Source organism: Cebus imitator, unplaced genomic scaffold (assembly GCF_001604975.1).
Source record: "Cebus imitator isolate Cc_AM_T3 unplaced genomic scaffold, Cebus_imitator-1.0 Scaffold389, whole genome shotgun sequence".
In the NCBI taxonomy this organism is placed as follows: Eukaryota; Metazoa; Chordata; class Mammalia; order Primates; family Cebidae; genus Cebus; species Cebus imitator.
Window position 1 is genome coordinate 885861 of NW_016107704.1, and position 15363 is coordinate 901223.

Genomic DNA, 15363 nt, shown 5'->3' on the forward strand with positions numbered 1-15363 from the left:
TGCCCCTAGAAATGAGATTTGATACTTCCTCCCGCAGTCCTCTCCTGCCTCACCCTCTCTTTCAGTCCTCCAGTTTCCATGGGACAGAACTATGGACCTCCTGCTGCCACTGAAGTACCTCTTCCCACTCCCACCCAGAGATTCCAAAATCTGGAATAAAACACACCGGGTGAGGGGGTTCAGTATCTTAGGATCTCACCTGTCAAGCCGATTAACAGCCTGAGCCCACAGGCAGAAACAGACTGGCAGAGGTGGAGGGAAGGTGCCTGGGAGCTGGGAGACTTGTTTCAAAGCTGTACTGGGGTGGTTTGGGAGGTGCTGGTAGAGATGACGGGGCCCAAAGCTGTCACCCCAACCTAAGCTCTGGTGAGAAGTGTTTCTCACCACCTACCAGGTTTCCTTCACACTCCCCTGTATCCACAGCGCAGTTCTCTGGGGCGTCCAACAGTCAACGGGGCAGGGCGGGGGGGGGGGGGGGGGGGGGGGGGGGGCTTGCTGCGGGGGGGGGGGGGGGGGGGGGGGGGGGGGGGCTTGCTGCTGCGGTGGAGACCAGGGCGGCTGGCGGAGAGCGATGCTGTCCTGCTGTGACTGTTGGCACAGGGCACATTTGTGTTTACCCACATTCGAATGTGCTTTGGAGCTAACCTGGGGCCGTAACCATCACTCACCTTGTTTCCACCAGAAAAGCGGATCTGATGGAAAGTACTTTGTGGAAATCTAAGCAGTTGATGATTATCCCTAAGGAATGCAGGGACTGCACATACAAAACGTTGACTTTTTGATCCATTGCTTTGCAACTGCTCAATTATTCGCTTATCAAACTTTGAATGTTGTAGGATGTCTTCATGTGTCTACAACTAGAATGTAAATTGATAGTGAAGATTTGTCTCATTAATCCTGAATCTCTGCTACGGTAATAAATATATTGCTTTGCTCACAGGAATCACTCATTAAACGGACTTAATGTTTAATATTTGCTATGTAATGATTATTATAGAGCGGAAACTGAACTATTTTGCCTGTTCATAAATAATTAGGTTTTGAATTTCAAAGTGACTCCTCAAGGGGTGGCGTGAACACATGTAGGATTCACTGAAGGTCTTTTCTCCCACCTCGGCTCCAGCTCGCTTTTTCCTGTGAAGCAGGATGTGTGCGGCCGCAGAGCGGGATCATTCGCGGTGCCTTTTCTGCTTTCTCGAAGGCGTGGAGAGGCTGTAAGGGACTTTCTCTTAAACGTGCAGGGCCTCCACCTAGGACCCCGGGAGGCTGCTGTCTCCCGGGGCTGCTCCTGGCGTCCGCGGGACTAAATTAACCCCGAGCCACCGAGCGCCATCTGGGGGAGCCCCGGGACGCTTGGTGCGCGCTCCGCCCTCCGCTGTCCTGGCACTTTGTTGGCATTCAACAGTCGGTCGTGACACCAGCCGGGCACTGCCCCGGGCCTGGCGGGGCCGCGTCTTTAGCAGCGCACTGGGCACCTCCTCCACCTGCCGGCCCGGCCAGCGTCTCGGCCGTCGGGACCCGGGGGCGCCACGACTTGCCCGCAGTCGGAAGGTGGGAGGTGGTGTCCGCAGGGTCCGGTCCCTGGAGCACCGAGTCGGGTGGAGCACCGAGTCGGGGGCAGCCCCCAGTCCCAGGAGGAGGTAAGGGTGGGAGCCTGTCGCTTGGAGTCACCGGCTTTGGTCGCCGGGATGTGAAGAAGCCGGAGCGGCCGCAGCTGGACGCAGGTGGGTGTGGAGGGGGCGCCCGGCCTGCGGGTACCCTCTGCTTGCACAGTGGCTGAGCGCTCGCGTCTCCTTCTAGAGGCTGAGGATCCCGCGGCTCCGCTGCACCATGCCCTTCCCGCGCGTGCCGCCGCCGCCCGCCCCCGCCCCCGCCCCCGCCCCCGCCCCGGGGGTCCAAGCCGCGCTCCAGTTACCCCGGAGGCCCTGCGCTGTGGCGGACAAGAAGAAAAGGCCCCCAGAGCGGCCCGAGGGGCTCCTCTCCAGTTCCTGGCCCTCCGCCACGCTCAAGAGGCCGCCGGTCCGGCGCGGCCCGGGCTGGAACAGGACGCAGCCGCCGGCCCCTCCCGGCGTCTCCCCGCAGACCTCGCCCGGCCGCGCGCGGGCCCCTGCCATGTGCGCCACGCCCCGGACGACGGGCTCCGGCCACAGCCCGGCGAGGACCAGGACCACCTACGCGGGGACCTCGGCGGGGACGGGTACCACCGCCGCGGGGACCTCCTCTGGGCCGAGGGCCCGGCCCGACGCCGCAGCGCGCTTCTCGCTGAGCCTCACCCCCGAGGCCGTCCTGGTCATCCAGAGGCGTCACCTGGAGGAGCAGCTGCTGGCGCGGCCCCGCAGGCCCTTCCCCTCGCCCTCGACCGAACCCAGGCGCCTACTCGCCCCCTGTCCCCGGGCCAGGGCAGCGGGCTCGCGGAGAAGCGGCCCAGCCAGCGACCCCGACACGCCCCCCGCCGCCGGCCTCGGCCGCCGCGCGCCTCGGCCCCGCGCCCCGCTGCTGACCGGCGGCCTGCAGGTTCCCCCGCTGAGCCCGCGGCCGGGGTCCCTGCGCCCAATGCTCAAGGTGTCGCTGCTCAACGAGCGGCACAGGTACGACGACGTGGAGTACGAGGAGGAGGAGGCAGAGGCGCTGGACGAGGGCCTGGTGCGCAAGTGCACCGAGTGGCTGCGCGGCGTGGAGTCGGCGGCCGCCTCCCGGGACCGGGCCGGGGCCCTGGACGCGCGGCCGCACCTGAGCACGCTGTGAGCGCGGCGGGCTTGCGGGGACGGGGCCTCCGGGGACTGGGCCTCCGGGGACGCGCCAGGCCTGATCCCAACCATCTGCTGCACTTGCCGCTCCGCCTGGGGGCAGTCGGGGGAGACCGCAGGCTCCTCGGGCCAGCGCCCACCTCCAGGACACCCGTGAGCAAGCCGGCCCGTGTGGGGCTCTGCCAGACTCGGCAGACTGCCACGGTCCGCCTCCTGCCCTCGCCAGCCGGCAGCCCAGGACTTTCTTGTCTACATCGGTGTTATCTACCCCAGAACCCGCCTCTGCCCCACTCTGACCTCCCCTTGGCGCCCCCGAGTCCTTGCAGTTTGTGGGGAACTAAGGAACTGTGAAAATGCCTCTCGGCCCCTCCAACCCTAAGGTTGGTCTAAGTCCCAGAGACCCTCTGCCTGGAGGCGGGTCTTCCCCAGGGCTACATCTGCACCCCCTGTGGATGTCACCCTCGGCCGGTGCCAGGTACCCTGGACAGTGCAGCAGGCGATGGCCCAGGGTGGGTGGCTGCGACGGTGGCCTCCTGCTGCAGAGCTGGGATGCGGTGCTACATTTGTGATTTTGTTTTCTCCCAAGTCAGAAAAGTGTTGAGGGTATTAGCAATTCCTGAAACTCAGCGAACCGAATTTCCAGTCTCCAAAGCGGAAGGGTAGGCACCGCCAGAGCTGGTGAGCCCTGGTCAATGGGCGCTTCCATGGAAACCGCTCGGCCGATGACATTTTTCTGTGTATTATTTGAATAAAGAGTAAAACTCCTCTGACGTTTCGTAACCATACCCTTTCACCACTAACTGGAGGCTGATTTCTACATATTTCTTCCATGCATCTGAGTATATCTAACTCAAAGGATGAGAAGGAAATAAAATGGTATAATCAGATAAGGCTGGTTTTAGAAGAGTAATGTATTACCTCAATTTTTGACTGACTTTGTAAAAGCCAATAACTGGTTTAATGTTTATCTTGATAGACTTTAAATGTGTCAAGTCTTAATTGTGTTTTAAATTGAAGCCTTACATTTTAAAAAACAGATTTTTCTTGTGGAGGTCTTTGTCCTAATAACTCTCTCTCTCTCTAATTCTAGGCACACATTTAGTTAGATGTGAAGCATTTAATTCATTGGGAGCTAGGTCAGCTGCCAGATGAGTTGCAAAAACAACAACAACAACAAAACGCACCCATTGAATAACTTCTTTGAATCTGGAGATAAGTTTTCTTTCATTTAACATGAATATATTAATACTAGAAGGGCGAAACTAGCAATGCTTGCTGAAGCAGCAGTGCTGCTCTTGTTCCACTCCTACCCAGGTGACCTCTGAGTGCTGCGTCCTGGGCAGGGTACTTGATCTGGAGATGAGAGGGTGGGTCAAGAGAGCACTGACTCCAAGCCAAAGGCAGGGAGGGGATCAGCTTGGTCTCATCTTGCAGCAAGTGCAAATACCAATCATTCAGATGCCAGACCTCTGCCCTTGGTCACAGTAACAACAATGTTTTGAAGACTTTTCCCTGGTGGTATCCTAGAGGCAGTGAATTTCTACAGCCTGTCTGTCTTCCAAGATGAGCCCCTGCTGCAGTGGGGCTGTCACGGCACCTGTGTGTCTCCCTGCCATCGCTGTCAGCTGCTTTATTTTGATTTCCTTTCTTCCCTCGCCCTCTTTCTCCAGGCTCCGTGCAGGCATCTCCTGTTCTTAACTGGCCGCAATACGACACTAAGCACATTTTTTAATGATTTGCATTTATTAAATAGAGTGTGTGTGCCTTGTTCTCTACTTTAAAAGCAAATGAGTGGAACATTTGTTTCCCTGGTCAAGGAGCCTGAAATAAAAACAAACCAAAAAAAAAAAAAAAAAAAAAAAAAAAAAAAGGAAAAGAAAATGTTCTACACATGACACGTGATGTCTCTTCATTGCTGTTAAGGACATTTCGAGAAAGTTTTCTAAAGTCACTATGCTATAATTTCTTAATGCTTAAATAAAAGAGAAATTCAATGACTTGTGCTTCTTTTTGAGGGGGACATTGCAAACTGGTCAGGAAGAGGCCACTGAGGGATTTGAAATTCACATGACACGGTTTCTTCACAGTGGGGCTCAACCTTAGGTTCTGGGATTTCCAGGAGTTGACAAAATTTGCTGGTTTTAATCACTATTAGAAATTACCAGGATTTTGAGATAGTCAATTACTGTAAGGTTATTTAGCAATGACACTTGACCTTTTATGAGGTCGCAAATCTCCATGAAAGCTGTATTCCAAAAGGACTCCTAAAAACAGGTACCGCATAGGGACAAAAAATTGCATATAATTTTCATATATTTTAGGAAGCTGATGGGTTCCAGGTTAAGGAGTCCTCCTATACACACTCAGTAAAATATTTTTTATTTTGCCTAAAGTCATTTCAAACTGGTAGGTCATACCAATGAAAAATTAAGGGGTCAATTTGAATAATTACTAGACTATTAGATTACTACCATATTATCAAATTCTCCCATAACTGTACTATCTCGTAGCAGGGAATGAGGAAGTAAAAGTGTTGCCACTTCCAAAGATTGAGCATATGTGACTTAATTCCATCTATTTAGAGAATAGCTGGCGCTTTTAAGATAGGTTTTTATGTTGATCTGCCTTATCTCTAGAAAAGTGGATGCCAAGTTGTCAGAACCATTAGTTTTAGGGTTTTCCTAGAAATCATGCAATTCAGTTTAGAGCAGGTCATCTGTGGGATCTGAGATCTTTGCTTTTCAGCATGGCAATTTCAGCCAACCATGGTATAAAAGTCAAAGAAAGTCTGAAAAGAACAGTCTCTCTAGTAAGCAAGGACACTTTTGCATTAACGGCCGTGCACACACAGGCCTTTGTGACCTGTGGGAAACCTGGATTGACACAGTTCCCCAGGGCGGCCTCAGTCCAGATGCTGCCTGGGTAAGGGCACTGCTGCTCCCGGGGCCTGTAGTGGTGGCCCCATGGCCTGGCTGGGAGACTGAGCACCCATAAGTGTTGTGTAGGAGAAGGTATCACATCGTGGTTCAAGGTGGGTTTTGGTGCCCTGAAGGCCGGAGTTCCCACACTGATGCTGTCATTTATCGGCATGTTTCTTTTTTTTTTTTTTTGAGATTTTGTCTGTTTTCATTTTGTTTGTTTGTTACTTTTTGAGATGAAGTCTCACTCTTGTTTCTCAGGCTGAAGTGCAATGGTGCCATCTTGGCTCACCAAAACCTCCGCCTCCCAGGTTCTAGGGACCCTCCTGCCTCAGCCTCCTGAATAGCTGTGATTACAAGTATAGGCCACCATGCTCGGCCAATTTTTGTATTTTTAATAGAGATGGGGTTTCTCCATGTTGGTCAGATTGGTCTCGAGCTCTCGACCTCAGGTGATCTGCCTGCCTCGGTCTCCCAAAGTACTGGGATTACAGGTGTGAGCCACCACGCCTGGCCTATCCGCATCTTTCATTAAACCATTCATGTCCCTTTTCCTCTTCTGTCTGTCTGTTGGATAGTTGAGCATAGGTGACCCTGGTGAGGATTATGAGGCAACGTGCAAAGCATGACCCCAGCTCCAGGTTAACTGTGATTTTTGCTATTCAAAAAAGTCTTTACTACTCAAAAAACATCCTTCTCCAGCACTCCTGTGCACATTCGAAATCCTCCCTGGTCACAGTACTCTGAGGCTTTTTTTTATCTCTAACCATTTAATGCACACCTACACTTTTATTTCCCTGAGGAGTTAAAAAATTAAAATATTTATTGTGTTTTGCCTTCTTATCTCACAATTATTATGTTACGAGCACAAAATTTAGCTCTGAGCTTCCTGGTAGCAGAGACAAAGTTTAAAGTAATGAGTCATACAATCTCAATATCTAATAACAAGAAACTCTTCTTGGAGAAAATTGTTTTGTATGTATTTGTATTATATACAACATAATGGACAGTATCTTTAAATGCAGTTTCTCAAAGATGCCTAATCACCATTAGCTCTTGATAAAAGCCAGTGGGGTCACCGTCAGCTGCATCCTGGCCAGAACTAGACTGTCCCATCTTGTGAAGCTGGCATAGATGGAAACCTTCAGATCCAGTAGGGAATCTTCAGGAAGCAGTTTCAGATCTACTCAAGTATCTAGAAAGTTCTAGAACCTCAGACAATTCTACATCAGCCCTTAAATGTTTGGTATCATGACCTCTTTCTAGTTTCAAAAATTATTGAGGGAAAAACATTATTGAGAGAAGCCAAAGAACCTTCTTCGGTGTAGTTTTATCCATCAGTACTTCCTGCATCACAGCTAAAGACGGAGACCCTAGAACAGGCTAAGTGCTGGTTTCATCTGTACCATGTCAGCTCCTGGTGCCTGCTCTAAGGCTGGGTTAGCTACATCTGAAATGGATGCGAAGTGTTTTAAGATACAGGTTTTCCAGGCCTCAGACATAGGGATACTAATTCAGCAGATCTGAGAAAGGGCTGATGCGCAACCAGGTTGGGAGCCATTGCTATATGGCAAGAAATACAAGCCCAGGCTCAGGACATACAGCAGATGTTATTGAAGGTGGATTTCACCAACTGTGTCCGCTCACAAAAGACCCTGCAATGCTCCTCTGTCAACATCAGTCTCCTTTTCTAGGTAGCAATGTATCCCTTCCTGGCCATGTGTTTTCATGCAGGGAGGGTAGGATGCAATGACCAAAAGTAACTGAAGTGACCCCATGACATCAGCAGAGGCACCGTCCAGCTCATAGAATTGGGAGCACTGGACACTCCACTTGTGGGAGGGCCTTGTCTCAGACCTCACCCATTCCAAGTATCCTCCCTTGATGACCAATGTCCCAGGCCTTCCCTCATCTACCTCTGCAGGCTCCGAGAACTGCACATGCATGGCTGTGTCCTGAAAAGCCAACCCCAGACAGTGCACAGAGCTCAACAGCTAATTGTATGTGGAAATTGCAAGTATCTATTGAGATAATATAACAAGTATTCACTTTGAGCAGGATAGTATACCAGCAGGCCCACAATAGTCCAGTTATTCATTCAAAAAACATTTTCCCTTACTCTACAGGATGAATTGCATCTGAGGTACAGAACTAGCTGGAACGGTTCCCTATGTAATCCAATGGGTCAGCCCTACGTAATCCAAAGGTGTATCCAGGTCTGCAAAGGGCCTGCCCTAGTGCTGTGGGGCCAAGTGGGAGAACAGGAAGTACTTACAGCAGTGCCACTTCCAGGAGCCTCCCTGAAAGTGGATTTAGGACCCTTGAGAGTTAGATGTAAAACCTCTGATGAAATAGGACATAGAGAAGATTAACAAGGACCAAAGTTGGTTCTTTTAAAAAAAAATTTAGATAGAGCAACCCTTAGCAAGACTGATAAAGAAAAAAAGAATCACAAATTACTAAGACCAGGAATGAAAGACGGGATATAAGTGCAGATCCTATAGATGTGAAAAGGATCCGCAGACACACCATGAACAGAAAGAGGCACGGGCCGTAGCCGGTCCAGCCCGCTGCCCACAGCATCATGAAGAGCGGGCACTCACCCTGGTTTTCCACTGTTAGTTCAGAAAGCTGTATTTTCTGTGGTCAATACTTTCTTTGCCGTACATTAAGAATAGCCAATATGCACATGACCGAGGCTGAAATTCTGTGATTTACGATGTTCTTTGTAGGATTGGAGGCAAGGAGGATTTTGCTTTTATTTCCATCAGCAAAAGAATAGATACACACAGCGCCCCCAGCACACATCATCTCAAATGTGTTGGAAAAAATCCTTCCCTTTGGCAAACAAGAGCCTAATTTGCACAGCCACAGCGTTCGTGGAGGAGGATGCCCGGTCTCTGGGGAGTCCTCCCCCCACACACTGTCCTCTCAAGCAAGCACTGGGCTTCAGCCCACCTCTCTGCCCTGCAGATCTGTGAAGGGATCAGCTCCCCACAGCCTCTCCCGCTTTCTAGTAACATCAATAAGAAGACTTGCCTCAGTTTCTGAGGTCTCACATTCACCACTGACTGGATACAACTGCTTGGCCAATCCTGTAGGTAAAGCGGAAAAACTCTTTGGGAGGGTCCCCCATCACTCAGGTAGGAGCAGGAAGAACGAACTCACAGCCAGCGCAAGCCAGGCTCGGCTCCCTTCTGGGCAGTGGGGTCAGCGGGTTGAGCTGGGCTGGGCCTACTCCTCTCTGCACCTCACCCCGCAGGGATGTCCTTTTTGTTGGAGCAGGGAGGGAAACCTCCCTGCAAATGTACTTTGGACAACCTCCCAACATGCACTTGTCACTGTCACTTCATGGTAGAGGCCAGCATCATTCGAGTTAAGATGGCTGTTGAGGGATTAGAGAAAATGGCCTGCCTCCTTATTGTAGCTGACAACGGAGGGGTCAGCATGGGGCTCCTGAGTTAGGGTCATGAAAGCAGGAAATCTTTACTGCAGGAAGTTGTTTAAAAGACACTTAAAACCAACTATCTGGGAAGATGAGAAGGAGGACAGGTGCCTAGGGGAACTGGACGGCTCTGAGAGGGGCCATGTGTCCCCTGTGCTGGCTCTGGTCCCAGGTCCACCCCTTTCATGGGGAGGGACATCATGGGACCACTTCATCTCTGAACCGGCTTCCCCGGACAGAACACAGCAGGTGCCAAGGCCCGTGCCTGGCACTCAGTAGGATGGCCTTGGCCACCTTCCATCACCTTCGCACCTCATCTCTTGGTGCAGCCCTGCAAGCATGAGCCTAGCTGGACTGCAGCCCAGCGCCACACGGAGACAATGGAGCCACAGAGTTCCCAAACACTCGCTGCCCTTTGTGGCTCTCCTCATCTGTGCTGTCGTCATGCTGCAGAGAAAGAGCACACGCAGCGTCCAAGAGACAGCAACTCCGAACAAAGGGCATCGTTCATCCACTTAAAAGACAATGAGCGTCCACCTCCGTGTCATCCCAGGGTCTGCGGAGAGACGTCGAGGGGAGTGGAACTGACAATGAAAGAACCTGAAGAACAGATGATCCCACGTAGTTTCACATTTGTTTCAAATCATGATACTCTGAGGCCCGCTGGATCGGTGAGCAGCCAGGGCTACAGTCAGAGAGATGACTTTATCTCCATACTCTGAACAGCGGGCATATGCTTCCTGGAGAAGTTATGGGCACCTTTCCTAGGGACACCTATCTGGGCTGGCAGCCAAGCAACTTCTAGAAGACGCTATACTCACAAGTCCACAATAGAATATTTACCAGAATTTTAGAAAAATGCATTCTCAATATTATCAGTGCAGCACCCGGTGCCGGCAGCGTGGGAGAATATTGTGATCGTGCCAATAACATTTTGCTGTGTGTAGTTTTTAGGTTACACTTACCTTTGTTTTAAAATGTTTAGTAGATCTGGTTAGGATGATAAATAAGGAGCTGGGAAACGAAGGGACAGAGCGAATTCTAACTACATGAACATCTCTGACTAAGAAATAGTTGGGTGCTTTCTGAACCCAGGGGAGCCTGTTTCCAGTGGTACTGGGGACCTGGGAATAGGCTGGCTGGAATCACCTGATATCTCGATTTTCTGTAGCTTATCCCATTACTGAACCCCGAGTGCACGTATTTCATGATGATGGCTGAAGATTTTACTTTTGCCATAAAACACAGTTAGTAGCACTAGGGTGAGTACAGCCAGGTTTATTTGCTCCATAGTAAGCTAATGGGACTATTTAATGGGGAGAAGAGAGGGCATGAAGTGTCTGAATGAGGGAAGACTTGGGCATGGAAGGAACAGGGCCAGCTGGCGCCCACTGGTGTTGCCTCTACCCTACCAGCCCTGGAGGAAGAGGAAGGAGAGAGCTGGTGAGTGTGGGGAACGCTCCTGTGTGAAGTCCACTCAGTGTTGGGCCTGACTGTGCGTGAGCTTGATCCCGGACACAGTTTCCTGCTGGAGGCAGTCGAGCTATGGGGAAGTAGGAACGGAGAGAATAAGAATAACGTCAGTCTCTATTTCTGACTACAGTGACCCTGGGTAATGGATGTGTGTGCTCTTTCGGTTCCTGTTGAGGAGTGGGTTTTATGACTCTGTTTACCAAGTTAAGTATAGCCTTTTGAGGACCAGATGACATTCCTATACTCAGATAAGGATTTATGGCTTAGCCTGTGACATTTCTAGATTGTTATCCTTGTGACCACATGTTCTGTTAACAATGATAAAGTACATCACCTGCTTACCTTTTATGACCCGTGATTATGTACCCCCTCTGCTGACATTTGCTCTTTGCAACTTTCTGTGCTTTTTGCAACTTTCTCTTCCCCTTATTGTATAGCTTACATCATGTGCACTGACGTCAATCCTTATAATCTGAAGGTATATATTGGAACCCTGGACACAGATAAACTTGCTGCATAGGCATTGCCTATTCAGTCCTCCAGACCCCAGCTTTCTGTCTGTCTTTATTTCTTCGCACCCCCTCTTCCAGGCTGGGACCCTCTCGCTGGCCGAGACTCCCCGGCGGGCTCCCCGTCGCCCACAGGTGAGCAGGAGGGGAGAGGAGAAAACCCACTTGCCCTGGGCTTTGCAAAGTGCTGGAGGGCTCCCTGATCACGTCCCTCTCTCTCAAGCCAGCCCCCTCCTCCAGGTCCAACCAAACTCTCCAAAGTGCAAAATGGTTCTGATCTTTCTCTGTGAGAAACTCCTTCAGAGTCAGTTTTTAATGAAACAGACTCCAGTCAGTACCGTCTGTCTTTTTTGGACCGTATTCATGGGATGCATAAACAGAAGCATCCTGTGTGGTTTACTGGGACTGTGCCGGGCTTGCTGGCATAAATGCCCCAGGTACTTAGATGGCTTCATGTTGACTGGGTTGATAGAAACATCCTGATTCACTCTTTAGTTCTACAGACCAGCGTTTCAGATTCTTAACTGTTCTGCAATGCATGGATTTCTTTAACTATAATAGAACCGATAACATCCCAGATTGGATTGCAGAGAATGAAAGACTTGTTCCATCAGCTGGGACTAAAGAGCCTGCTATTGTTTACAGAGCATTGCTAGCTGACTCTGGTACATACAGCTTGTTAGTATTGTTGATTCGTTCAGCAAATTGAGAGAGAAAAGTTTCAAGTACTTAGTATTCCATAATATTCCAAATTATAAATCCCCCTCTCAGGACACTTGGCAGCTGGGTAATGCACCCAGGATGGTAGACTGGTGCACATCTAGATGATTTTCATGAAGCTTAAAGGGAATTCATCCTGAAGACTGGTTCTTTAATATCATTAGACTAGGAAGTACACATTTCCAACAGGCTGGCTGTGTTGTGATGGCATGTGCTTGTTTACCAGTAGTGTTGGTAGGACCTAGAACTGTCTCATATTTAGCTGACTTCAAGCTGTTCCTCCCACCCTAACACACACACTCTCTCTCTCTCTCTCTCTCTCTCTCTCTCTCTCTCTCTTTCTCTCTCTCTCTCTCCTGCTACTGCAGACCTGATAGAAGGACATGGAAAATTCTGCCTTGTGCAACTGACCTCAGGCCTCACAGAGTAGAACAATTTTCACTTAAACCTTTCTCTATCTGATCTTTTAAATGACAAAGTTACATGTGCTTACTGTGGCCACAGATAGAACACATATAAAGACAGAGTTAAAAGTCCCAGTGCTCCAAGGTTCTCCTTGCTGTAAGAATTAAGGAAAGAGGAAGGAAACACGAACAGTGGCTCAACAGTCAAAGACAGGTTTATTTTAGAGAATAAACTTGAGAGGGGTTTCTGGCTGAGTGAGGTCAGAGGCACTTCCTCTTACAGACTGAGAGTTTTTAAGGATTCAGGGAAGGAGAGTTTATCAGAGGCTTGGACTGCTTTTGTGTCTCTTTGTTGGCTTATCTGAGAGGGAGAGTTGTGTGTCTGTTCCCATAAATCTTTCTGCAGCTGCAGGCATACCTGCCAGAGTCTGTTTCAGCTTTCCTGTCTTAGTGCACCTGAAGGGACAGGAATGTGCTTATTACGGCCCACTGTTCTGCTGGGGCCCATTGTGTGAGGGTGAAGATTAGCAGTTACCCAGGAGACTTTTCCCCACCTCTCTCTGTGCCTGAGCCATCTTATCTGTGTTTTACTGTCTTCTTTTTCTGGATGCTTATAGTTAGAAGATAAGTGATTTCCTTGAAATGCACGAAACTAGAGAGGGAGCTGGAACTTAAAGGCGGTGTCTGTCCAAGATGATGGTGCTCCTGCTCTGTCACTTACTAAGATGGCCAAGTTAACCTGAAGCGAATTCTTCTAACATTTTTCTTTCAGCCTTAGATTTACTATATTCCTCACTTGCTATGATTCTGTACTATGCATTTTGCAATTTAAAAAGCCTGAGAACTAATAAAATTATGTTTTTTCAAAAAACTTTTATTTTGGCTGGACACGAAGGCTCAGGCCTGTAATCCCAGCACTTTGGGGGGCCAAGGTGGGAGGATTGCTTGAGTTCAGGAGTTTGAGACCAGCCTAGGCAACACAGCAAGACCCTATCTCTAGCGAAAATACAAAATATTATCTGGGCATTGTGGCATGCACCTGTAGTTGCAGCTACTTGGGGGGCTGAGGTGGGAGGGTGGCTTGAGCCCAGGAAGTTGAGGCTGCAGTAAGCCATGATCACACTATTGCACTCCATCCTGGGAGACAAGACAAGATCCTGTCTCTCTCTCTCTATATATATATTCATCTGATATTAGAAAAAAAAACTTGCCTATGTGCCCACTGAAAGACTTTAGTAGTACCTCAAAGGGGCCTGCCTGCCTGTCACCAGCACAGGGGCTTAGGCAATTGTGGCTGTTGGCTGTGAAGCTCCCACCCCTGGGAGGACTTGTCAACTGTTCCTGAAGACAAACTGTCAGGGAGGCAGCTGTCAGAGCAACCACTTGGGGTTTGATTTTCCCAGCAATTGCGGGTGTGTGTCTTCCTCCGTTCTCTCTTGCAGTGAGGAAGACTCTGCCTCCCACATTGCCCCTGCCAGCTCTGCTGCACCAGGAGACACTGTCGGCTCAGGGATACCTGAGCTACCCAGGCACAGTAGCTGCTGAGTCTGAATCTCAGAAACATTCTGGTTCACTAAGATTCTTCTCCTATGTCAATTTTAATTTATTTCTTTCCTTTCTTTTCTTTTCTCTTTTCTTTTCTTTTCTTTTCTTTTCTTTTCTTTTCTTTTCTTTTCTTTTCTTTTCTTTCTTTCTTTCTTTCTTTCTTTCTTTCTTTTTCTTTCTTTCTTTCTTCTTTCTTTCTCTCTCTCTCTCCTTTCTTTCTTTCTTTCTTTCCTTCCTTCCTTCCTTCCTTCCTTCTTTCTTTCTTTCTTTCTTTCTTTCTTTCTTTCTTTCTTTCTTTCTTTCTTTCTTTTTTTGAGACAGTCTTGCTCTGTCACCTAGGCTAGAGAGCAGTGGCACTATCTCGGCTCACTGCAACCTCCGCCTCCCAGGTTCAAGCAATTCTCCTACTTCAGCCTCTTGAGTAGCTGGGATTACAGGCACCCGCCACCACACACTGCTAATTTTTGTATTTTTAGTAGAGACGGGGTTTTTATCATGTTGGCCAGGGTGGTCTTGAACTCCTGACCTCGTGATCTGCCCTCCCTTATCCTCCCAAAGTGCTGGGATTATAGGCATGAGCCACCGCACCCAGCTGTCAATTTTAATTTCATTTTGGAAAAAAAAAACCCAGTCACCTCACAGATTTAGGAGTGCGGGGTGGAAGGCATTTTCCCCTTTTTGTCTCTTCGCGTCCTCTACAATTTTTAAGGACTTCTTGGGTGTCCTCTGCTGGGGGCCTCTTTCAGCTCATCCTAAATAAATAAGAAACCTTTCAGGGCACAATAAATCCAAAGTGAGAAAGTCATCACCCTGATTCAGAATTGATGCTTCTTGGTCAAATAATGTCTAAAAAATAACAAAAGCCATAACAAAAAATGAACCTGGGACAAGGTCTAAACCTGTGCTGCTCTCAGCCCCAATCTGCGATGAAGATGAATGCACAGGAAGAAACTGTCAGATAAATAAAAACGCCTCTCACACAGCTTCCGCGAAGCCCCTCAGATGTCTCAGGAAGGCAATTTTATTTGTGTATCAAATAATTTGACTATTTGACTATAGAACATTATTCTTTTGGTTTTTCTATTCTTATAAAATTTAATATCTTACAAAAACTTATAATCAAGTACAAATTTTACTTTATAATTTGCAATACATAAAAATACTGAATCACTGACGTCCTTTTAAAAAAAACATCACATGGCTGGACCTGGTGACTCCTGCCGGTAATCCCAGCACTTTCGGAGGCCGAGATGGGTGGATCACTTGAGATCAGGAGTTCAAGATCAGTGTGGCTAACCTGGTGAAACCCTGTCTCTACTAAAAATACAAAAATTAGCCAGGCATAGTGGCACACACCTGTAGTCCCAGCTACTCTGGAGGCTGAGGCAGGCAAATCGCTTGAACCCTGGAGGAGGAGGTTGCAGTCAGCCAAGATTGCACCACTGCACTCCAGCCTGGGCAACAGAACAAGATTCCCTCAAAAACAAACAAAAAAATCTCACGACTATACAATAGTAAATTTGAAAAAGTAAAAGGCCAATTAGGAGAAGGTGAACTGGGAGAACTACCTGTGATCACTGTAATCTTGGCAGACGTGATTCA

The 15363-nt window shown here is 49.0% G+C and overlaps 1 protein-coding gene across 1 annotated transcript; it reads left to right on the forward strand.

Moving 5' to 3' along the window:
• The first annotated feature begins 1633 nt into the window (after positions 1-1633).
• PRR18 (proline rich 18) lies at positions 1634-2853 on the forward strand. Its single transcript, XM_037731260.1, has 2 exons — positions 1634-1724; positions 1803-2853. The coding sequence occupies exon 2, from the start codon at positions 1831-1833 to the stop codon at positions 2743-2745; it is 915 nt and encodes a 304-aa protein (XP_037587188.1). The 5' UTR covers positions 1634-1724; positions 1803-1830; the 3' UTR covers positions 2746-2853.
• The last annotated feature ends 12510 nt before the right edge of the window (positions 2854-15363 follow it).